Here is a 26,038-nt window from a genome sequence, read left to right on the forward strand (position 1 = left end):
AGTTTAAAATCGTTTAGAATGCCAAAATTAGACATATTTTTTCTTTTTTATTCCCATTGGTTGAAAATCACAATTTGGTCATGCAGTAGCTTACATTACGATCAATGTGCAATGCATAATACGTTAGCGGTTGCAATCCTGATTCATGATTTCTCGGTTGATTTTTCATTAAGGCGTATAAGCAAGTGAGTTTCTCTTTGTTTACTTTCTCTTCTATTAATTACCAAGCAGTTTCCAAGTTTATCACTCAACTCTGCATAAAATGATACCCGAAACATACGACTTTCGAACAGTGTAGTGAAATCAAAGAAAAGCTTTTTAATCACACCACAATAATCGAAAGAGAGAGTGATCAAAGAGAAACTGTCACTTGCTTATACGCCCTAATGAAAAATCAACCGAGATTTTTGTAAAATCTATGGAACAGTTTCGTTTGAAACCAAAAATAACTCAGTTTCGAACTTTTTCATCGAAAATCATCTGCAGTGGGTTGGGGGCTCAACTACAAGCGACCACTCGTAACTTGCATTCCTTTAAATGCATTTCTAATGCCGTTTTTCATTGAAAAGCACTTGTGGCGTAGATTGCCTGGTTTTGAACTTTCGAGCAGAAATACAATATTCTGACGGTGTTTAATTGCCATTTGTGCTCGAAAGTGCAAAACCAGAGCAATCCACGCCACCAGTGTTTTTCAATGAAAAACGTCATAAATGATTGACCTTAGCACTGCTTTCCAAATTTCAATTGCAATGGGAATAAAACTTTTGACTATAAAGAACAAAAAAAATTTCGATCTTACCCACTACAACAATTATCGGGTATTTTTTGTCGATCGTTTCTTCAGTGTCATCTTTTTCTTCATGGATTATTTCAGAGAGGTCTTCTTTAAATAATCTTGTGATTCCCGAAAATAGTTCCCTTTCATCGGCTGAATCCATAATGTGCATGGCTTTATTACGGTATGTGTTAGATACAACAATAATTTTCTCTCGTTTTTTTAAAGAAGTTTTCTTTGAATTGATTCGCTCTTACACCAGTTGCTTCAAAAAAATGATATTAAAAAAAAACAGTTTTTCTTATGATTGAAAAGCTCTCCATGAGATCATCCATTGAGCTTGAATCGATCTTGAAGCGGATGTAGGATTTTGTAGACGTAAGAAGTTCCTCATCCCAATCTTCATTTTTCAAAAGTTTCTGCAAACAAATCTTAGACATATGAGGTTCTCCGGAGAAATAATAATTATCGTTGATTCCAACCCGGCACTGTCTCATTGGGTCGTCTCCAATTTTCAAGTATTTGTTGTAATTACCGCTTTTATGGGCGCGGTTCAAATACGAGTTCCTATTTTTCAATTTTTCTGTTAAACTGCTACATCCGTTTCCTATTATCATACCATCGTCATCCATATCAATAAAAAAGGGATATTTATTCGTAATAACTTGAGCTATTTGCCGAAGCACGCAAAAGGAATTGAAGTTGTTATATTTCGTATCTGGCCGATAATGTGATCGACAAATCTATTGTGGTCAGTCTCATTTAAGATACTTCTTTCGAGGTTTTCCAATTAACTCACAATATCATATGGAATAATCGACCAGTCTATTTGAAACTGGGAAAGCAATAGTGTTGTAGAAGCATCCATTTTGTATGTTTTTCGTATTTTAGTAACTGAAAAACTAGGGCTGGTTTGCATTTCCATAACCTCATTCGGTTCGTCTTCCATAACGTTAATATATCGCTTTAATGTACACGAAGGAGGGAATACATCACACTGATTCTCGAAAGTTATTGTAGAATAGTAATTCGATAAAAGCACAGTTTGCATTGCTTTGCTCGCCGGCGGGTCTTTGTTTCCACTGGTTTCGCCTTCGAGTTTTTCCAACGGGATATTTGAAGATGGACTTGGAGCAGCGGAGTCTGGCGTGTCATCGGTGTTATCATACAGGTCCTATAATAGATAATGCACGTTATATATATATATATATATATATATATATATATATATATATATATATATATATATATATATATATATATATATATATATATATATATATATATATATATATATATATATATAAATATATATATATATATATATATATATATATATATATATATATATATATATATATATATATATATATATATATATATATAAATATATATATATATATATATATATATATATCTATATATATATATATATATATATATATATATATATATATATATATATAAATATATATATATATATATATATATATATATATATATATATATATATATATATATATATATATATATATATGTATATATATGTATATATATATGTATATATATATATATATATATATATATATATATATATATATATATATATATATATATATATATATATATATATATATATATATATATATATATATATATATATATATATATATATATATACATATAATGCATGTAAGTTTGTGTTTGTAACGCCATAACAAGAACTACTGATCGGATTTCCAAGCATCAAGCTAATTATATAAAATTACCTATTGCGGAAGGATTTTTCAAAGATATTACAACATTTGTGGATATTTTTACAAAGTGTGCCAAAATAAAATCAATCCTAAAGTGGGCCAAAATACCTCTGTTACCCTGCTTTTTGCTCTTCAAAAATAGTCCTGAAGAAATTTTTATATGGGAGAGAGCATAGCAAGTTTCGTTAAGGGGGTGGGGGTGAATGATGGAAAAATTCATATAACTTGACAAGTATTAATACGTTTTGAAGACCATAGAAACATTTTGCATACCTTAGACATGATTATGGGGAGGAGGGGGGAGGGGTTAGGGGGAATTAATGTTTGTAACGGCATAACTCCGGAACTACTAAACGGATTGATATCAAATTTGTTACAAATACATACTTATTGATCATTATGACATTTTCAGGACGAGAGTGTAACAGTAATCGTTTGCGACGTTCAACCCGCATTACATTATTGGACTCAAAAGAGAACAAAAAGAATGGAAGTATGGAAGAAAATTCATTCAGGTGTTCTACAATATTCTGTACAGCCTCATTCGATACGTAATGCTTTGATAAAAGAATCAAAAACATAAGACCAATGGACTTTTCGGCATTTGTTATATTTATATTATCATCCAGTTTAACATCGCTGCTTCCATCAGCACTGTCTACAATTGTTAATTGAAGAGCTGGCGGTTCAGTCAATCTATCCAATTTTCCATTGATAGTGCTGGAACGGTCTGAATTATGGACGATTGGATTGTGGTAATACATATTGTGGATCGATAAACTATTTTTGGTCATAAATCGCTTTGCTCTGCATTTCAAGGGACAAGAAACAGTTTCCCCTAGGGATAAATGATCTTTGAGATGTCTAGACATTGTCTTGAAACATATATGGCTATATAAGCATCCTTCAACTGTACACTTTAACATGATTTGATCATCCGAAACATACTCCGATGAATGACAGCGACCGTAAATGCGCAAAAAAACTCGTATATGTCCTGAACACAATTCGGCAGCCACTTTTTTTCCCCATAAATACGTTTATTTCTTAAGGCAGTTTACATAAGTTTTTCTTCGCCGTAGCATCACTTTTACATAATATTCTTATCCTAATTTAATTCTAACATAGTCACAACGTTTTGCATTCATTAAAACATATTCTCTTATTACTTAAATATCATCTTAGGTAACTCGTCATTAATTATGAAATCTACTCGGAAATATTATTTGAACCAAACGATTAACTTCTATAAATTATAAAATAAGCTGTTATTTTCAGACATTTTGTTAATAATTTCATAAACTGTTTCGAGTTTGTTTGTATCATTACATTATTTTTATTCTAATTTAGCTATTGGTTGAACTCATGGACGCAGCTGGGATCAGAACTAAGTCTTGAAAGGGGCCTTTATTAAATTGAAACTCCAGTTTTCTTTATGAAATGATAAATAAGTTTCATGTATGAAAGGTCACGACAAGCAAGAATGTCTCGAACTGGGACATTGGATAGTCTACCTTGGGTACGCAAAGAATTTATTAGTTGAGATCTGACATCACGATACTCCACGCATGTCCAAACGACATGATCAATATCTCGATAACCTTCTCCGCAAGCACAATGATTAGTCTCGGAGAGCCCAATTCGAAGGAGATGTGCATCTAACGTGTAGTGATTGGACATGAGTCTGGACATCACACGAATGAAATCTCTACTCACATCCAGTCCCCTGAACCATGCCTTTGTCGATATTTTCGGAATAATTGAGTGCATCCACCGACCCAGATCATCTTCAGCAGCCACTTAGATTGCATGGAAAAAGTTGGTTGAATCGATGTATATGAACATGCGATCGGTACGCATCGATGTTCTCAAATTGCGCACTGCACATAAAGCATAGAATTTAAATTAAGAAGGATGCTGTTTAATTTATATTGGTTTTTCGACAGAAACTTAAAAGTATGTTTTCATCAAAAGTTGTGATGACGGTCTAGAAAGGTTGCAAACTGCTTTACTTTTGTCCTGCTAATAAGTAATAAAAAAAATCGAAGGACACGTAATTCGGAATTATCACATTACAATAAAAAGCACTAATCGCATAAAAATATGAGTAGATTAAAGTAAAGCGCGTAGACTTTCAAGCACAACGAGCTTTAATTCTAATCAAACCAGTAGATTTTTTTGTGTGGAATAGTTGAATTGCCGAACTGAATCCATTAGTATATGACAGCTAGTATTACTAGTCAAGTTTTCAAGTTATTGCGTAACGCATACATAAATGTGAATGATAAAAATATATGAATATAATTATGTATACAACGTTACCCATTTCTTTTCGTCTAAGAACAAAAAGCAACAAAACAAATACGATGAGAATGTTCATGGGTGCGAATATGACAATAGGAATACTTACATATTGTAGTTTCCGAAAACAAAGTTTGCTGATAAACGATGAACTCTGTTGCAAGATGGACCGTGAGCGGTCTTAGCCGTCCTTAGCAACAGCACAAAGGAAAGAAAAAAACGGCGAACTCTGATACCGGCGCTGGAAATAGATGAATAATTTTCTGAACATTAAATCCGTGGCAGTTATAGCGTTAATGATATTATTCATTACAAAATATTTCATATTACTTACCCAGAAAACGAAAAGGTCTTTGAGTTTTTCCTGAACTTACGAGTTTAGCTCTTAGCTCACGAATGGCCCACAAAGTTTGACACAAACAGCATTGCACTGGGGAAAAAACACTTTAATTTAATAATGCGCGCCATAGTGTAATATCACACAATTTTAGGGGAAGTATCGATGTGCATTAATTTCAACGTGTTAATAAATCCCAGCGTGTAATGACACGCATTTCATAGGACAGAATTTTACGCGAGCAGAATTACATAGACGTTCTCATGCTTGATATTACATTATTTGATGGAAATTTTTTACTATATAACTTCGATTGTGATATTATGTCGATTTGCATACAAGATTCAATCAATTTGATGTTCATTAGTTCAGTACGTTGTTTTGTTGTAATAATAGAAGATTAGGGTATTATCGCTTTTGAAAAATGCAATAATGTCTCCAATTAACGATTACGTCTTTATTTCAAGCACATTAGTAGAAATTACATCGAGAATTATTACAACTTTTTTTGCTGTGTGTGTTGATGAAACACTACTTTTTGATGAAAAAAAGTGCCGCCGATACCAAAAAAAGGCTTGATGAGTGTTATCCAGACTCTGCACCGGGCAAAGCAACAATTCGTAAGTGGTTTGCAAAATTTCGTACGGGTCATATGAGCACCGAAGACGATGAACGCAGTGGACGTCCAAAAGAGGCTGTTACCGATGAAAACGTGAAAAAAATCCACAAAATGATTTTCAATGACCGTAAAGTGAAGTTGATCGAGATAGCTGACACCCTAAAGATATCAAAGGAACGTGTTGGACATATTATTCACGAATATTTGGATATGAGAAAGCTTTCTGCAAAATGGGTGCCGCATGAGCTCACAATCGATCAAAAACAACAACGAATTGATGATTCTGAGCAGTGTTTGGAGCTGTTATATCGAAATAAAACCGATTTTTTTCGTCGATATATAACAATGGACGAAACATGGCTCCATCACTTCACTCCGGAGTCCAATCGACAGTCAGCTGAGTGGACTGCACGTGATGAACCGAACCCAAAGCGTGGAAAGACTCAACAATCGGCCGGTAAGGTTATGGCGTCTGTATTTTGGGATTCGCATGGTATAATTTTCATCGACTACCTTGAAAAGGGAAAAACCATCAACAGTGACTATTATATAGCGTTATTAGAGCGTTTGAAGGACGAAATTTCAAAAAACGGCCTCATTTGAAGAAAAAAAAAGTTTTGTTTCATCAAGACAATGCACCGTGTCACAAGTCGATGAAAACCATGCTGAAATTGAACAAATTGGGCTTCGAATTGCTCCCTCATCCACCGTATTCTCCAGATTTGGCCCCCACTGACTTTTTCCTGTTCTCAGACCTCAAGAGAATGCTCGCTGGTAAAAAATTTAGAAGAAATGAAGAGTTAATCGCTGAAACTGAGGCCTATTTTGAGGTAAAGGACAAATCGTACTACAAAAATGGTATCGAAAAGTTGGAAGATCGCTATAATCGCTGTATCGCCTCTGATGGCAATTATGTTGAATAATAAAAACGAATTTTGGCAAAATATGTGTGTTTGTATAAAACGATACGAACTTTTCAGCCGAACTGTTAGATTTCTGATTTAGTTCTTGAATCCAGTTCTAGAATTCAAAAATTTTACTAAATGATGGTAAATAAGACACAACAGTTATAAACATTATATAAATTCCGTAAATCGGTTCGTTTTAGAATCATTGAAATATGATTATTCGAAGTTCACCTCTACTGAGTATCTAAATCAGCAAAAAAAAAACTGTAGGCGTTCCATGTTAGGGGCTGTCCATAACAGACGTCACATCGCAAGGGGGAGGGGGGTGTTTCATAAAACGTGACCTTTTGAGACAGGGGGACGGGGGAGGTTTTTGGAATGTGACGTCCAATATTTTCAATGAGCGCATTTTTTAAATACCTAATTATATTACTGCTTTGCCCTATTTCCTGAAAAAAATTTCCACAATAAACATTTACATTCTATAGGAAAACGTATTTGTTGATGCAAAAGCTTCTTCTTGTAAATTCGGAAATTAATGATGCAGGAATTCATTTCTGTTGTGATCAGCAAAAGTGCACGGAGGAGCGAGTAAATAAGCGAAATTAATAAATTTTGCCTAATATGAGTAAAAGAGAAAAAGATGCCTTCAAACGGTTTAACTTAAGTTATGCACTGACAATTTTTTCAGTAATTTGATTTTCTAGCATTGATAATAGTATATCATAAGAATTTCTCTTATCTGATTCTGATGCAGTTTTTTTTCTGATGCAGATTTTCCTCCACCAACATCAAAGCTTATCGAATCATCCAATGTTTGAACTTACATAAATCAAGAATAATTTTAGCTCAAAATCACTACCCATTGTGTGACGGAAGATCAATACTTTGGTCTTTATTTTCTCAGCCCTGTATCAGACCCTGTCAGCTTGGAGCGAAATCAATCTTCATGTCAATTGTATGGGTGTGCAGCCCTGCTATTTTGGCGCGCACGAATTTGACATTTCTCTCCCCTACTTATATGTATGAGATTCGATGCGGACTCACCTGAGGGCGACATGCTCGCAAAAAAGGTTCGTGTTGCCAATGATTTGTTCGGGAAATGTGTTAATATAATGTCTTTGCCTGTATGCTACACTAAGGAAATATTATTCTTTACCTAAAACAAGAAGGTCTTTGCTTCTGGGACAATTTGTGACAGAGGGGGAATGGGGAGTCAAAAATCGTCAAAAAAAGCGTCACGTCTTTTATGGATAGCCCCTTATTTAGTTGTATGGTAAAATATGTTTGTCGTACTTTAGTACAGATGCACTGTTACAATTCTGGTAGCGAAGTAATAAAAGTTTCAAAATTCGCATTATTCGGAAGTGTGAAAAAAGCTTGTCAGTTTTATTCGTGTTCACGTCATGCAGTTATGCCTCTGCCATTACCCACCCGTCTTTTTTCTGTAAAGCGCTGCCAGACAGTGGAACTTGCGGCTTTTTTTCTCCAGTGTGGCTCAATTGATAGCGCATTTTCACGGATAGTATACTTCTTACTAGTTTTTATGGCACAACAGTGATGAAACGCATTCAAATAATTATATATTTGGCACAGAAGATAACCAAAACGTTTTATTTCAATACGGTGATTCTTTGAATCAAATGGAATACAGTATGTTTATTGAAAGAATATTAACATAAAAAACAGGTAACAATTCAATGAAATTTAACTAGAAACAAGCCAATGCAAAGCCAAAAGAGTTGAAATGTTTGTAAGGTTAGTTAAAGCCGCAAATTTTAAAGTTGTTCCTCTTTAATTACGGATTTTCCATTCTTATCCCGGGAAATTCGATAATAGCTGTAACGAGAGGACAAAATAACTATTCAACTTAAAAATACTCAATTTAAACGACGACGTACGTGTCAAACTTCTCCAGACTGGTAACGAATTCCTCATCGTGGGTAATGATGATCAGTAGGAAATTACCACTCTCCCGTTCCGTGACGATACTTCGCAAACTCTCGCACAGGGAAGCAATATTTTCCCGATCCAGATTAGTCGTCGGTTCATCGAGCGCCATCACACCGCAGTTGTTGCTGAACGTTTCGGCCAGTGCCATGCGAATGATCAGCGAAGCCAGCACCTTCTGTCCGGCACTGCACCGGCCTCGCATATCGATTTCCACGTCGTTCTTGGCCTGCACCACCCGATAATTGTAGGCCCGACGTCTCTCCGATGTTTTACTCTCCGCTTTCGATTCGTCCTCCGTTTTAATGCAGATGTAGTCGATATCGTTCCCACGGTAAATATCCCTCCACAGTGAGAATATCGAACGGTTAATCTGCTCCATCTTTTCGGCGTGATACTTCATCAGGGCCCAATCCAAAGCATCCCGGTACTTCAGTATGTCGCTGATCAATTTCTCAATCACAACCGACTCTCCGAACGTTTTCAGATAGTTCCGTACGGCATTTTTAAACACCGGTTGCTCCATCTCTTTGCGCAGCGATTGAGCCTGACTTTCCAGTTCGTTAATCTGACCGGTAATTTCACTTTTCTTTGCCTGAATGGTGTCCCGTTGTTCGAGCAGATTGTTGCGCTCCTGGGCAACATTCGGAGCGTTCAGATCTCCAATGCTTCGCATGAGCGCATCCAATTTCTCCCGTAGAATCTCCGTTTCTGCGAAAATCTTCTTCAGATCCCGGTTATCCAGAAAGTCACGCTCTATCATGTCCTGATTGGAGATGTCCTTCTTCAACTCATCGATACGGGCACTAGCTTCCTCGATGTCACTGGTTATCTAGTGGAAGCAAAAAGCAAAACTGAATTTAAATTGTTATTATATAACAACCTGTTCCTACCTGTTTCGTTTCTTCGGCGGCTTCGTTGAGCTTCCGTTCCATTTTCTGTATCTCATCGTGTAAACGAAGCTTGGCAAGGGCCACCAGCTCACTGCCCAGTCGCGAAATGTCCCCGTCCATTCGTTTGAGCCGTTCCAGTGCCAACTGAGCTTTGCTCATCGTAAGTCTGTTTTCCTCTTTCTTCTTAATTTTGGCGTCTTCTTCGGTGCTCAGTTGCATTCGAACGGGAACAAGCTTCCGTTCCGCTTCGTTCATCTCCTGCTGGCAAACAGCAATTTTCTCACCCAGTTCCTTCTCTTTGGCCTTCTTCTGATCCAACGATTGTACCGACTCCTGCAGTTGAATTTTTTTCTCCTTCATCTGATTGAACTGTTGGTGAAGTTCATTCAGCCGGGCAGTTTCTTTGTCGATCTTGTTCTGCAGGGCATCGATCGAGTTGCGTTCACTTCGCAGCTCACCCCGGAGAGCCTCCCGTTCGAGCTTTAAATCCTCCAGTGAAGAACTACGCGTACCTTGTGGAGTCCGTTCTGCGAGTTCTTGTTTCAGCTCGGCAACGGCTTTCCGTCCCCGTTCCAAATCTTTAGCCGATTCATCCAGAATGCTCATATCACCGAGAATGGAATTGATCAACTGTGCGCTGGAACCGGGTTCAATAATTGCCATCTGGCATTCCTCCAATTCGGCCGATGCCTCCGACAGACGACTCTCGGTGTTTTTAAGCTGCTGCTTTAGTTTAACAATGTCCGTCGATTGTTTTTCCACCAATTCCGAATATGGCTGAAGCGCCAACATTCGATCGTACTTTGCTTGATCTGCTTTCAGCTGCCGTTCGAGCGCTTCGATTTTCTCCGGCATCCGTCGAATTTCGTCCGAAAGCTCCGAACTGACGTCCTGCACATCCGAACCGACCATTTCTTTGTGACAAACCGGACAACAGCTGTCCGCCTCGATGCGGGAGATGTACTTCTTGTAGAGGACCTCCGCCGAGCGCAACTCGCCGTGCTCCAGATTGTTTTTGGTGATCTTCTCCTTCAGCTTCGCCAGCACCTCATCGTACGGATTGCCCTGACAGGCGGAGTAAATTTTATCCTTGTTTTCGGTGAGCTCTTTCTCCATTCGCTCGAGATCTCGCTTCTGAGAGCGCCGGGTCGTTTCCATCTCCGTCACGATTACCTGCGACTGACGCATCGATTCGTTCAGGTGTTTGATCTGCCGCTGGAGGTCGTCGTACAAATCCTGAACGTTGCGTTTGAAGTTGGTTTCGATGGTTCTGAATTCAAAAGGAGACAAATAAATATAACGGACAGCCCTATGGGATGGTTCGAACTGTTGACGTAGGACATACTTCCGAAAATTATTTCTTAAAAATTTAGGATGCCCTAAAAAGAACCGTTCAGTAAACTGGTGTTGGTGAACTTTTTAATATTTCTTACATGCGTTATTTTTGCAATTCATAGGTGTTACGTAGCGTTTGAAACTTATAGGCATTACGAAGCGTTAAAGGCCTTACTTTTGTCGTGAATACGACTTACTTTACTATGGGGCGCCTTTTCAAAATTTACCCTCTGGGAGAGTGATAAGTTTTTGAGCGTGAATATCTCTTGTTATACTTAACGCAACAACATAATTTTTTCTCCATGCTATCAGCAATATAATCAGGAATTTGTGATTAAATTTTCAACAGTGTAAAAATTTCATAAATAACTCAAAATCTATTTTTTCTCTTACTTTTGGAAACAACGAGGAAAACTCATCTCGTTTGCTTGTCTTTTTCGCACCAGGACGACGGTTTTGAGGTAGTCAGGCACATATCAGTTGCGGTGTTCTACTGGCCGAGTGTAGTAGTTAAAACTTGACCGAGCATTATTCATTTTTTCTAGTAAGTTAGACGGACCTGGTTATCGTGCTGATGTTCTTCACCACCATCAGTAATAATGAGGTGGTAAAAACTTGCTCAGGTGGTGCTCTTCTTCGCATTCAGACGTCGTGGCCAGCAATAAACCAGCAGTAGTAGAGAACTGAATTTTTAGCTAAATTCAAGAAGTTAATTTTTATGTGGAACACATTTTTGTTTTCTATATATTAGAAACTCAAGAAAAATGTGGTCAGGTTTTGAACAATTACAGCTCAGTCAATTTTGTATCAATTATTAATATTATGTCACCATTTGATTGGAAATATTTCTACGTATTGATTTAAATGTTCATAGCCATGTATTTTTAAATGTATATCATTGAAATAATGATTAATAGCTAGCAGTGTCCTATTTTGTCTGCAAAAAATCTTCGGCATACCAGATTTCCCTGCCATAGTCGACGGTTTTGAAGAAGTAAGCGATATATCAAAGGGAAAGCATCGCTTTTGAGTGCATAAGATTAATTTCTAATTTATATAAGATGAACTCGATTGATAATGAGAAAAAGTTTATCACTTCAATCGAAATCGCAGAAAGGTAGAGAACCGCTTTAAAAATAATTGCTTGCATACAAAACTTGAATACAAGCTTGACGAAGAGAAGCTTAAATATCGATATTCGTATCGCAATCATGTACAATCCTTCATTTCAAAACTGAATTCAAAACTTTAATTCCTGAATTGAATTTTAGAATTTAATTCATAAATTCAGTCTCAGCATTCATTTCCAGAATTCAGAACCTATATGTTGGAACTAAATTGTGGACATGATTTCAGGGATTAGATGCTGGAAGTGAATTCAGTTCCTATATTAAGACTTGGAATTCAAGTTCAGAATTTAGTTCTATAACGCAATTTGGAAAATTCTAAAAATAACTTCAGTTTCTTACTTCTAGAACTAAATTTATGTCCTGGGTTTTTGATCTAGATTCTGGAAATTTGCAGCTGAATTCGGAGCGTGCCCCAGATTCATATATTAGTTCTTAAATTTTAACAATTATAAACATTGGACAAATTACGCAAAGTGGTTTTTTAGAACCACTCAAATATTTCCAAAGGATTTTGAGTATTTCTACTAGTATCTAAATCTACAAAACTGTATTTGTTCCGTGTTATTTAATTGTATGGTAAAATATGTTTGCCGAAAATTAGTCGTACTGTAGTATATATGTATCGTAAAAATTCTGGAAGCGAAGCAATGAAAGTTGCAAAATATACACAATCTAATACTATCTCTATCCGGAAGTGAGAAAGGAATATGTCAGTTTTATTCGTATTCACGTCCTCCAGTTATGTCTGTGACATTACCCACCCGCCTTTTTAATCAGTTATAGGCGTTACCAAGCATTACATGCGTTACTTTTTTTTGTAAATTATGGGCGTTACGAAGTGTTACATGCGTTACTTTTTTGTAAAAGGCGTTACATGAGTTACTTTTTTGTAAGTTATACGAGTGACGAAACGTTACATGCGTTACTTTTATGTAAGTTATATGCGTTACGAAGCGTTACATGCTTAACTTTTTTGTATGTTATTGGCGTTACATGCGTTACTTTTTTGTAAGTTATAGGCGTTATGAAGCGTTACTTTTTTGTAAGTTATAGACGTTACGAAGCGTTACTTTTTTGTAAGTTATAGGCGTTACATGCGTTACTTTTTTGTATGTTTTGGCGTTACGGAGCGTTACATGCGTTACTTTTTTGTAAGTTATAGGCGTTACGGAGCGTTACTGTTTGGTAAGTTATAGGCGTTCCGAAGCGTTACTTTTTTGTAAGTTATGAGCGTTACGAAGTGTCACGTTTTTAGCAAGTTACAGGCGTTTCGAAGCGTTATTTTTTTGTAAATCACAGGCGTTACGAAGCGTTACATGCGTCACTTTTTTGTAAGTTATAGGCGTTACGGAGCGTTACTGTTTGGTAAGTTATAGGCGTTCCGAAGCGTTACTTTTTTGTAAGTTATGAGCGTTAAGAAGTGTCACGTATTTGTAAATTATAAGCGTTACATGCGTTACTTTTTTGCATGTTATAGGCGTTACATGCGTTACTTTTTTGTAAGCTATAAGCGTTACGGAGCGTTATATGCGTTACTTTTTTGTAAGTTTTAGGCGTTACGAAGCGTTGCATGTGTTCTTTTTTTAAAGTTATAGACGTTACGAAGCGTTACTATTTTGTATGTTTTAGGCGTTACTTTTTAGTAAGTTATAGACGTTACGATGCGTTACGTTTTTGAACGTTGCATACGTTACGGAACGTTACGTTTTTGTAAGTTATAGGCGTTACGAAGCGTTACATGCGTTATTTTTTGTAATTTACAGGTGTTACGAAGCGTTACTTCTATGTTAATTATAGACGTTATGAAGCGTTACATGCATTACATTTTTGTGAAAAAGTCGGGCCAAACTAAAACTCAAGGTCACGTAACTGAATTCTAATTCAGAGACTAGATTTTGAATCTGAATTAATTTAAGTTCGAAATTCAAATTCAGATTCAGGAATTAACCGGATTAAAATTCAAGATATGAATTTTAGATCTGAATCATGAAACAATATTTTAGATCTAAACAAGCGTCATATTGGAGCAAAACCTTCAGTTCAGCAACCGCACGACATTTGTGGATTGCACGAGTTGTTGTCGCGAAATTGTTATACAAACAGAAAACTAGTTTGATTATAAATGAAATAAAGATTCTCCCCGGTGAACGACCAAAATGGTTAAAGCCGGAGTAAAATAAATTATATAAAAAAATGAAACAAAGATGCATAGAATAATGTATATAAAATCCACAAACTAATAGTATAAGAATAAAAAGTATATCTGACTCGAAGTGAATTTGTAAATTGTAAGTTGAGTATCGTTCAATTGATTCAACATCGTCGAAGCGGTTTTGAGGATGAAGTTATGGACGAATCAGAACGATGCTTTCCAACTGATATGCCTCATATGCTTTTAAAAGCATCGTCTCTGTTGGAGAAAGCTCGTAGAATCAGAGATTTTTAGCAGGCAAAATAAGACACTAATTTAAAACTTCAATCGCATACAACTGAAAATACATGGTTTTTGTTGGTGCGTAGAAATATTTCTCATCAGCAGCAATTTCGAACGGAACGCTGTAGTTGCTCCCCTATTTTGAAAACAGAGACGTAGTCCTACGTCAAAACAACTAAACCCAGGGAGCATTTCACAATCACGCATCAGACTGGCGAGCCAATTTACCTGGTCGGAAACAGACGCTTCAAATTGTCCGAATGTTTGTTGCGAACTCTTCTGAACTCGGATTCCTTTCCGTTCAGCTGCTGCTCTTTCAAACTAAGTTCGGTCGCTTTGGCGGCGACGGCATCCAAAGCGGAAATTTGCTCCTCCACCTTGTCCAGCTTTTCCTGGAGCTCTTCCCGTTTGATCTTCTTGTCTGCCAGTGTCCGCCGCATCCCGTCCACGTTGGAATTCGCCTTCTGATTTTCGTATTCTTTTTCCAGTTTTTCAATTTCTCCCACCAACTTCTTGAGCACTTCGGCCGACCGTTCGATCGAAGTAATTTCGGATTGTGTTTTGGCTTTCTCCCGAGCGAAGTCGGTCACCATTTGTCCCTTCAGCCGAAAATCTGCTTCCAGTTGGGTTTTTTCATCTCGCAACCGATCGATTGCCTTCTGGGCTTTCTGGTCGACCTCGTCGTGCGCTTTGGCCATTGCCTGCAGTTCACTTTCCTCCGAGCGGATACCGTGTTTGATGGCCTTCAGAGCACCGTCCAATTCGGGACCTTCGGTAGTTTCGTAATCTCCGCTAGCCGGCAGCTTCATTCGCTCACACAGTTCCACAATTTTTTTCCCACGCTCACCAATCAGTTCCTGCTCTTGCTGACGCTTGGTAATTAGCTGCACGCGTCGGGATTCTAAATCCTGTAGTTTCGTTCGCAACAATTTTTCCTGATTTTTGCGGGAAGCCAGATCGGCTTCGGCATCGCGTAATTCCGAACGTTTGATTTTCATGGACTGTTGGAAAGTGCGAATTTCTACTTCCAACTCCGGCAGCGTTCCGCCGAACAGACTACGTATCTTGGAGCGAAGCGAATTCTGTTGATCTTCCTTGGTACTGATCCTGTAAAAATAAAGTCGATTCATCAAATAGCGGCCCTTACACGAGCATTATTTTTGTCATTTTTAATGATGACTAAGTAATGATGTATTTCAAATTTGATAGAAATCTTGTCATTACGGCACCATTACACGTTCATTAAAATGATAATATTTTTAGTAATGACATTTTTAATGACTCGTGCAAGGGCCGCTAATGTTTTTCTCATCCGTACCGAACGAAACTCACTTTGATTTGTATTCCGTTTCCTGCTGCTTCAGCTTGGAATAATCACGTTCGATCTTGGCGATTTGATCCAGACGTTCGAAGATCGGTTTCAACGATCCTTCCAAGCTTTCCACCACCAAACTCAATTCAGTTTTCTTTTTATCGGCTTTTTCGAGCTGCACTTGCTTCATTTCGGCCTGGCCCTTGATGTTACTCAGCAGCTTCAAATCACCGAGTTTCTCCTTCTGTCGGTCCTTGTACTCCTTTGAAATCTTAATCAACTTTTCTATTACCCGATTGTACTCGGTTGTTCCGAAAATGGCATCGAATTTTTTCTTCAGTTCCTTCGGTTCCTCTAGCGGCCAGTTCGAGTCCTCCTGGTGACAGAAGATCACATTGTTGATGATGGCTTTCGAAACGCCCATCGCATCGCACATATCGTTGTTGATATCGGCCACCCTCGGCCGGGATAGGTTCGTCTTTTGTCCGGTCGTATTTTCCATCGTGACCACCGAATCCAACGTTTCAAACTTCGGCTGTTTGGTATTCCCTTTGTGGGACACTTTCATCGAACGTGTCGCGGTAACCCGGTTCCCGGTGAAATCCTTCACCATTAGCTTGACCTGTCCCATGCTTTCGACGGTGTGGAAAATTTTCGGATCGTGAACAAACGCCTTGCCGCGGTCCGTTCCCGGGGGAACCTCGCCGGTCAGCCCGTACTTCAAACATTCGATGATGGTTGTTTTTCCACAACCATTCTGACCGACAATCAACGTCAGTGGGGATTGAAATTTGATTTTCTACGAATAAACATTATTGAAATCTGATGGAAATGGGGCTCAATTTAAACTTACCTGAACATCTTCACTTTCCACACCAAAACTACGGATGCCACGTATTTCCAATTTGCAAATTGTGGACATTATCGCGAAGTGTTAAAAAGTATCACGAAATTCGTACTTACTCTCTAAGTCCAACAAAACGAATCACATTGAAATTGAATCAAATCGTGACAAAACATGAAACAACCGGAACGATTGAAATGCGCGCTGTATTTGATTACTCAAAGTCAAAAACTATGCGCACGGATAGATTCAAGAGCTTTCCTGTCAGTGTTGCTAGTGTTTTAACAAATCAGTAAATTACACAGTTATAATGTAATACTCATTTATGAGTACCACAAGCACCCATTGAGGTTTCTATGCCCGGTGAAAAATGAACGGTGGCCCTACTGAAAAATGAGTGGCGAACACGTTTCCTGATGAAAACAAAACAATATGTAAAAGCGATTCACACGCAGCATCAAGCGGCTATCACCTTAATGGAACGATTACGGAGCAACAACATTAATTGTAAGCAATTCATATGAAAGGACACTACGTCAAGTTCACGGAACTTTTTAACGTCGGATACGTGAGCAATATTCGGCTAAATAAAATTAATAAACCAATCTGGACGTCGACCGAAGTTGATTGATCGTCTGAACTGTGTTTAATGCATTCGTTTCCTGATGAAAACAAACCAATCTCATTTGCATTTGTGGTTGTAAGTGAGCTGTCAGAGAGCCTAATTGCACTTCGCACTTTTTGGTATGTAAAAGTGGGAAATATACTAATCTTGGTCAACGAAATAAATAGATCAAAGAACACTCATAACTGGTTGGAAATATCTTGAAAGATATTCATAAGCGAGAGAACGGATTTTTATACATTAGCAGAATTAGTTCATACCCAAGAAACCAAAAGCATTAAGTGATAGCTCTAAAATGGTATGCAATCAACACTAATAAGACATAATTGTAGGTTTGTAACCTTACAATTGCGTTTAAGTCATATATTTGAAATTTAATTGCATAAAACCATAAATCAAACAAAACTAGATTTTCTACTATACGGTGACACTGACAGCGTTCAAGTGATAAACGGGTGTACTTTTTCCATTAGCTCCTGTGGTTCTAATAAATGCGCAGGTAACTTTCTACATGCATTTTAGGAGCATTCACGCACCCATTTTTCACAAGACGGCGGTTTAAGTGTCACGGGATGCTAAATTACATTACTATTACACTGGGGAATCTAGATTTATTTTATTCATGACAAAACACTGCAGTTACGTAGCATCATTTAGTGCTACTGTTAAACTGGTATAATGTCACTATAATACCGATACATAGCTTTCGTTTGTTTCTTGGAAAATATTGACAGCTCAGCTTTATCTGACGAAAACAACATGAGCATGAAAAACATGGGACTGATTTCCTCAAAGTGCAGCTTTTGTCGTGAATACGACTTACTTTACTATGGGGTGCGTTTTCAAAATTAGCCTTATGGAAGAATGGGCAGAACTTAATCGTGAATATCTCGACTTGTATTAAAGGCAGCAACATAATTCTTTCAGCATTTCATCAGAAATATGATCAGGAATTTAGGATAATATTTTGAACAGTGTGAGATAACCACAAACAACTCAAAAATTAAGTTTTCTCAAACTTTGAAAACAACGCGGAAAACTCTTTACTTTTGCTTGGCTTTTTCGCGCAAGGACGACGATTTTGAGGTAGTCAGGCACATATCTTCAACTGACTGCGTATAAAAGGGAAACCGTGGTCGAAATTCGATCATTTCTTCTTGTGCGTTGGATGCCAGCAGACGTCGTGGGACCAGCAGCTTCGGAGAGTGCGCCTTCTGCGTGGTTAAAAACCTCAAACGCTCAGGTCGCAACTCTCATTTAGACTTCAGTCGTCAGGTGGAGCAGTCGGCAATGAAAGCAGACCTTTTGCGTGGTATAAAGCCTCAAACGCTTAGGCCATGCTTTCATTTGGACTTCAATCGTCGGGAGCAGCGGTCGTCAATAATGAGAGCAAACCTTTTGCGTGGTGCCAAACCTCAAACGCTTAGGTCGTGCTCTCATTTGGACTTCAATCGGCAGATGGAGCAGTCGTCGATGAAAGCAGACCTTTTGCGTGGTGCCAAACCTCAAACGCTTAGGTCGTGCTCTCATTTGGACTTTAATCGTCAGGTGGAGCAGTCGTCAATGAAAGCAGACCTTCTGCGTGATTAAAAACCTCAAACGCTCAGGTCGTAGTTCTCATTTGCTTCCGGTCGTCAAGGCGAGAAGACGCATTAAACCAGTTTCGCATCATTTGGCACTGCGAGCGTATGTGTCGGTTGTACGCAAAGCTAGTTTCAATTCATGCAAGAACGATTGCATCAGCTGCTGGTGCTTTGCATTGGAGAGAAAGAAAACAAGAAACGAAAAGTGGACTACATTATATAAAATCAGCCGTTCTAATGTCTCTAAATGTTATCTTAAGAACTATTAAGATTACTTCTTTGAAATTCGAAGGTAGAAATCATCAGTTTAGTGAAAACCCAAAATAATTTGATTCGGTTCGTGCACTTTTCGCTGTGCGAAAATCGTTCGAGATAAATGTTCCGAACTGTGCTAAATATCGTAGAGAACTCCACAATTTGGTCCTTCTAAAAGTCAGAAATGAATCCTGTACAGCATCTTGATAGTTTCTTTCAATGAAATATGCAAATCCGAAATGAGATAATCGACGTCAAAACTCGTTGAAAATTTTAGTAGTGAAAAGGGGGAAAGTTTCGCAATTCATACAATCCATCAACTATCAATTCGAATTCGAAAGTGTAAACAAATCGTGTCAGTTTTATTCGTATTCACGGCATCCAGTTATGTCTCTGACATTACACACCCGTACTTTTTACTCATCAAGTTGCGACGAAGAAATCGTTCCCATCGTACCATATGTCGTTTTTGTTTGATGCCAAACCTAACCCAGCTTCCACCCTAACTGCTTTCAAACCGTTTGTTTGAAGCCAGTTTCGAAACCTAGTATCGTCATCGAATCAGTTTAGAACCTGCGTTTATTCACATTTCCTTTGCTAAGGACACACCCAACTCAGTTTCGTGATAACTTAATAACTTCATCGAATTCCCGAAATGGAAGTTTTGAAATTTTTGTTTCTTTTGTTTATTCGGATTATTCTATTATTATTCATTGCGAATCGAATACAGTTCAAAATCGAATAATCGAATATTTTAACTGGACAGCACTGCTGAAGAGAATTCTCTGAACAAAATAGTTATGAGATTTAAATGGAACAGTTAAAAATATCAATAACAGGAGCCTAAATATAGGCCCTTCTAAAGTTATTCACCATCACAACAGACATGTCCATTTTACTGTTCAGAACAGTTATTTTGTGCAAATGCGCGATATTATGATGAATAAATAAAACGCGGAAAGCTAATGTCAGACATAACTGGATGACGTGAATACGAATAAAACTGACATGCTTTATTTTCCCTAACATTCGAATATTGATAATCGCACGTACTAGTTGATTGATTGGGTGAGTTTTTCAATGTTTCGATGCGTCACTTGCACAATTGTAACAGTACAATTATGAGGCGGAACACACGAGAAGGGGACAAAATCAAATTCAAAAATGCAGTGTTCAATTTCATTCATAAATTGAAAAATATACAACATATCGGTTGTAACCATCAAGGATTTCTAAATTTAAGTAAGGAATTAATATGACAATAATTTTAATAACTTACTCATCAAACTCGTCTCAAAAATACAACTTATATAACGAATTGAAATAATATCCACAAACCGAATTTAAGAATTCTAAAATATAAATTATTGATATACACTCGCCAAGCGTGACAAAAAGTATCTATAGAGTAACAGAGGTGTTTTGGCCCACCTAACAAACTTGATGGATTCAATCCATGTTAAGTAACCCATGTTGCATCAATTTGAAGCTAATCGCATTAGATTACCAATTGCGGAAGGGTTTTTCAAAGATATTACAACATTTGGAGGATATTTTTACAAAGTGGGGCTAAATAAAATCGATCCTAAAGTGGGCACAAATACCTCTGTTTCCCTAATATCTTAAAAAAAATCATGAGAAATGGTAAAATATTGTTTACTTATTCACTGTTATGATATGCACTTTACAAACTAGATATTTTTACTGAACATCTACAAGCCAGTTCTAATCACATATAAAATATTGCACAGTTCATACCAAATCGACCTGCACAGCATGAAAGTGTGCTGGATCAGAGGTGTGATCATAACTGCAACTGCTGTGTACTGACAGAACTCTAACGTGTATAACGACAACACAATAATATGGTTGTTTTTTTTCTTTTGTTTCTTTTTTGCTCGTTGTTAAACTCGTAAGCGGTTACCAGTTTTGAAGTTATTGAAGAAAGCTCCAAAGAAAAATTATTTTTTTCGTTGATTTTCTCAACTTTTTTCCGCAACCATGATAGAGCAAAAAATATTGTGGTTAATAAACTGTGTCAAAAGTTCAGCTTTGAAAGCAATCAGCAATATATGTTTGGATATTATTCAGTTCTTTTATGAGATGATACAATAATCAGCTAGGTGATGTATTGTCAAAGATTTTGATGTGCAACAATGAATGAACAAATTTGCAATAGGCGCGAAAATCAATTATTAGAGCATTTTATCTATACATTGAATGAATAAATTGAACGAACAAATGAATAAATAGTCTTAAACAACAATCACAAATCCGTCTGCCATATATCAGTCAATTAAAAATATTCATGGTTTATAAGTAAAAATAGTTAGTATCTGTTATACTAGTGAAAAAAAAACATGCCGTAAGCCCACTGCATTCAACCACTGACAATATTCTGTATTTCTGTGTGCCGGTTTTGCAGGATACATTACTTGTGCTGATTTGTTCAATTCATGCGGTTGGATCTTTGCGACAAACGCTCAACGCCAAACAAAATCTAGCCGCTTTCTTCGTAAGGCTTGTACTTGCTCGTGTCATTTTCAACCAATCCCGAGCTGATCCGAAACTGTCCTGTCCTAGAATATTAGCACATTGTCGAAAAACTCAATTACCAGTAGCGCAATTCTGGTTGCGTAGCATTCTCATTAGCTGCCCTTACACGAGACAATATTATTGTCAATACAAGGAGTATTGACAATACTTTTGATCGTGTAATGGAAACTTCATTGGATTGACGAAAATATTGTCAAAAAATCAAACCTGCTCATCAATCCTACAATACTTTCTCTCCAGAGAGGAAACAGTTAAATATGTACAATGACCGTTTCTCTCAATGTTACTATATTCAGTTGCAATATTTAAAGCTCCAAACGCATGATTTTTTCGAAAAACTCGGACTCAAGTTACCAAGCCAATTGGATTGACGGTATTGACAATACTTTGGATTGACAATAATATTGTCACGTGTAAGGGCTGCTATTTATAAGTAACATCTCGCTATAAGAAAATAAGCCTTAGTAAATATCTGTGTAAAGTTCGTTTAAGCAAAAGTCTTAGAGCAAAACAGAGCAAACCTGTCAATGGGACCCTGCTCATTTCACTTGCCTGCGTTCGAGAGTGTGTGAGTGTTTGGTCTGGCCTTTAGCTTTCGCCACCATGATGCATGCACATAATCCAGTTCGGTTCAGTTTTCGCAGTCAGTTCAGCAGCCACCATGATTGAGAAGAAACGTGAACCGTGAGATTCCCGTTCGATTGTGCGATTCAGTAGTAAATTTTACTCGATCCTTGGAGGATGAGCTGAAAGTCTCGGAGTGCAGCCAAGTGAGCGAACAACATACGATCAGCCAGAAACGTGCCAAACCGTGTTTTTGGGCATCGTGCTGAACTTGGATGTGGTGAAAAGTTTCACAAATATCCTGAATTCTAGAAAACGAAGGCAGAGGAAGCACTTACTGATAGCTGATTACCTATTATCAAGCTGATTGCTGAGGGGATGAATTCCGTGATCGATCGGTTGTAATCGATGGAAAAATCTAGTGCAAGTGTGAGCTTTTGCTGGGCAATCTACTGCTGAGTTTTCCGTTTGTTGTGATTTGGAAGGAAAAAAAAGTGTCGAATGAATAGAAAAAATAACGTGCACGGTGCTACGAGGGCTCTAGTCAGAGCCTACTAAAGTGAAAAGTTATTCCAATGATCGTCTATTGATGGATTACCCAAGAAGGCAAATTATTGTAGTGTGTTGTGGTGTGTTTCAGTTATTTTTTATTGACGGTGCAGTAGGCTGCAACCTCAATCAATTCAGTTGTCAACCCACGACGGTAGCATAATTGGAAAAACAAAAATCTAGACAGCAGGCGAGAAGCAGTTTGAATCACTGCTGCTGGAGCTCTTTACAGCCACGATGGATTCTCTGCGAAAATGGCTGAACAAACCGAAGGTTAGCATTTTACTTGTACGAGTAGTTTATTGTCGTAGTTATCACAGGTGTGAATTTTCACGTAGAAAAATGATGGTGTACTGAAAAAAGAAAAACTATGTTTAAAAAAAACTCAAACCACTATCGTACTGCTCATGAGTATGTGTGCGTGTGTTAGTTTACTGCTTCGGAGATTGCGAAAGTTTTCTGCTTGCGGTTGCTAATGCAGTGATGCCAGTTTGTGAATGAAATTTTTAACTTTCGAGGTTAGGTTGCTTTTTTTTTTGCAGCTCTTATTGGTAATCGAAAATTGTGCAAATTTTTTACATTTTCTAAACAAAGATCAACAATTCACTTTGAGCGGTTTTGTATCATCAAGGTCATCTATATTCGAAGAAGAGAAGGTTTTTACTGCGATTAAGATTTTTCCTCTTAAAAACATGAGAACATGACAGATTCGCTTTGTTTACTTGTACTGATAGCAAAATGTAAAATGTTGTGTGTCATTTTCCCAGAATATTAAGAAAGTGAATGTGAAAATTTTTGAGTTATTAACAGAATAGGAATTCTTTTTTGTGTATGTGACCGAATTGATGTGAAAGGAATTAGTCTATTGGTGCGAGGAATTAGTCTATTTAGAGACAAAGTTTTGAACACGAATGTTTTACACTGATTGCTACAGTAAATGTTCTAATGAGTAATACTTCTGTTAGATATTAACATTTTAAAGTCCCATAGTGAGAGATACATGTTTTGTTATTCATTTTATTTTGATGGTTCAACAGATATAATTATTTTTGATGCTACATGTTTTAAAGTGGAAAGTGGAATATTCTGGGGTGAAACGTGATTTTCTGTATCAAGACTGACGATTTTTGAATGTACAGGACGATTCTATTCTATTCACATTCCTACTCATACTAAGAATCTAATTGAGAGTGGAGGTCTAATCTAACTTCTAACGTTGCCTTATACTCAAAGCCACCATTCCTGGTTTTATTAGTTTATCAATTCTTATACCCGATAGTGAAATTCCCAACACCCTTTGAGCAACCCGAGCCCTAACCTATAACAGATAGAAAATAGAATTTTTGAGAAAACTGATTTCATCTGGCGATATAAACAACTGAATGGTCCACGCATAGCCTGTACATCAGTCAGTAAAATGCAATAAGTTGGCATCCCGGAATAAAACAGTGGTCCGCCTTAGCGTACATGTATCATTGTGGTTGTGTTGCGTTCGAGCATTTATTGTGTAGAACTAAGAAGGAAAAAATAAATAAAACGACTCGCACTAGTTTTATTGTTGTGTTTTTTCGTGTCATGATTTGAAATCGCATCTATTTATTGGATCAAATTTCGAAACCGCTGTCGGATACAGTCGGGTGGTGTTGGAATGGGAAATGTTTTCATTGTTGCTCTTGTTTGTTCAAAATTTACATTCCAAAGTTGATCAATTCATTCGTAAAGCATCCGTATCCATTAGCTCTTAGATGTTGTAAATAATTTCTGAGACCAACAACAATTTACGACTAAGAAAGTGCAAATCATTCTTTTGAGTTGTCACTATCGTGGCGTTGTTTTTCGAGTACATTTATTTTATACCCGTTTGTTTACTCGGTTTGTTATCGCCAAGAATCTTTCTTATCTCTGGCAATACTTGTCGCTTTGATTAGTGTCTAGCACACTAGTTCTTGTTAGTTCGTGTAATGAGCGTAGATTGGTTCTAGCAAAACATGACTCATTCTACTGATCTTGTTTTTGTCGTATGTTAAGCTGATACGACAGGAATTCCCAATTGCTTGTGATCGTTCCACTGAACGTACGGTTGTTAGAAATGGCAGAAATATGCATTTGCCAATGCGATGAGTGACTAATGTTTTTATTCGTATAAAAGTGTGCTACTTGTTTGCCTCTTAACTTCCAGAACGTCAGCGTACTGTGCGTGCTAAAGCCTCTATCTCTACGTTGGTAGTTTCATTGCCAAAAACTGCGATAACCTCTGTCACACCTTTTCGTGCGCACAGTTGGCGTGTAAACCGACAGTTAGTCGGTTACCGAAACAGTACATTTTTATTTATCTGCCCTCTGTTGATACGAGCAAGCCAAGCTGATGTCAACAACCCAGTGGATTAGAGGTTAACACTGAAAGTGGGTGGTGCGGTGAATAATAACAAAATAAAGGCTTGGCTTGATTCCAAAGCCGCTAGAGCTACGCCGTCTTTGAGTTTGAAAACTTGAGATACGGTCGATAATGGCTGTGCAACAATAGAAAATTTTGTCGGACTGTTTTTGTGTGCTCGGATGCCAACTCAAAAATTACATCAAACGTTCTTTGAAACGCTGTTCCCATAGCCTTGCTTTTCTAACGATAGAAATTATTTTACTTGACGAAGTGTAACAACATTTCGAAAACAGTTAGAATTCAAATAGTTTGCCGTCATCTGGCTGCTGACTTAAACGAAATACACGCAAATCATTTGGGCAGCCAATCGATTAGGTGTTAATTTCTCTTCCATGTGACTTATCGCTCAGTTAACGCAAAATCAACAAGAAAACTTGACTACAAACAACTTGTTTACGGTGGCTCAATCGAGCGTATTAATGATCGACGACGAAATTGAAGTCAGTTGCATCACTAATGCGTCAATAGATTTGAACTTGTATTTACTAAAACATGACTACAAAATACTGTCGATTTTTCAACAAACTTCCTTATTGTAGGGAAGTTAGTTTCCACAAATTAAAATGAAATGGGTGAAGCAGTGATTGGTCCGAGTTTCGCCATCGTCTGAATTCTGGAAAACGATGACGATCCAAACGCTTAGTGGAATTTATATGTATTATTTATGAAATCCAACTTTCTATACACATTCGGGAAGTGGCAACCGTCTTACCATCACTGCTCATACAAGCAGAGCAATCATTGAAAGCAATCAAGAAATTAGTTCATTAGAAAGGAAATTCCAATTATGCAAGTGTGGTCCTTAGAATGAAGTGATAGCGAAAGTCACGCCAAAGCTGCATCATTTGCTAACTGAATAACTCGCTGAAGTTAA

The 26,038-nt window shown here is 37.4% G+C and overlaps 2 protein-coding genes and 1 long non-coding RNA gene across 3 annotated transcripts in view; 1 reads left to right on the plus strand and 2 right to left on the minus strand.

Moving 5' to 3' along the window:
- Positions 1-1,844: 1,844 nt before the first annotated feature.
- On the minus strand, positions 1,845-5,242 carry LOC131431381 (uncharacterized). Its single transcript, XR_009229672.1, has 3 exons — positions 5,168-5,242; positions 4,943-5,074; positions 1,845-1,949 (listed from the first exon to the last, which is right to left on the minus strand). It is a non-coding gene; the product is annotated as an uncharacterized LOC131431381 (long non-coding RNA).
- A 3,093-nt stretch (positions 5,243-8,335) lies between these two features.
- On the minus strand, positions 8,336-16,804 carry LOC131434322 (DNA repair protein RAD50). Its single transcript, XM_058600993.1, has 6 exons — positions 16,605-16,804; positions 15,772-16,550; positions 14,668-15,546; positions 9,541-10,810; positions 8,599-9,479; positions 8,336-8,536 (listed from the first exon to the last, which is right to left on the minus strand). Exons 1-6 carry the CDS (start codon positions 16,671-16,673, stop codon positions 8,476-8,478), a joined length of 3,939 nt encoding a protein of 1,312 aa, XP_058456976.1. The 5' UTR covers positions 16,674-16,804; the 3' UTR covers positions 8,336-8,475.
- Positions 16,805-22,230: 5,426 nt separating this feature from the next.
- Positions 22,231-26,038, plus strand: part of LOC131434332 (lateral signaling target protein 2 homolog) — a 52,239-nt gene continuing 48,431 nt past the window's right edge. Inside the window, exon 1 of the mRNA XM_058601000.1 lies at positions 22,231-23,000. Within this exon, the coding sequence (XP_058456983.1) occupies positions 22,965-23,000 (36 nt within the window). The 5' untranslated portion in view covers positions 22,231-22,964. The remainder of the gene's footprint in view (positions 23,001-26,038) is intronic.

Source organism: Malaya genurostris, chromosome 1 (genome assembly GCF_030247185.1).
Source record: "Malaya genurostris strain Urasoe2022 chromosome 1, Malgen_1.1, whole genome shotgun sequence".
NCBI lineage: Eukaryota > Metazoa > Arthropoda > Insecta > Diptera > Culicidae > Malaya > Malaya genurostris.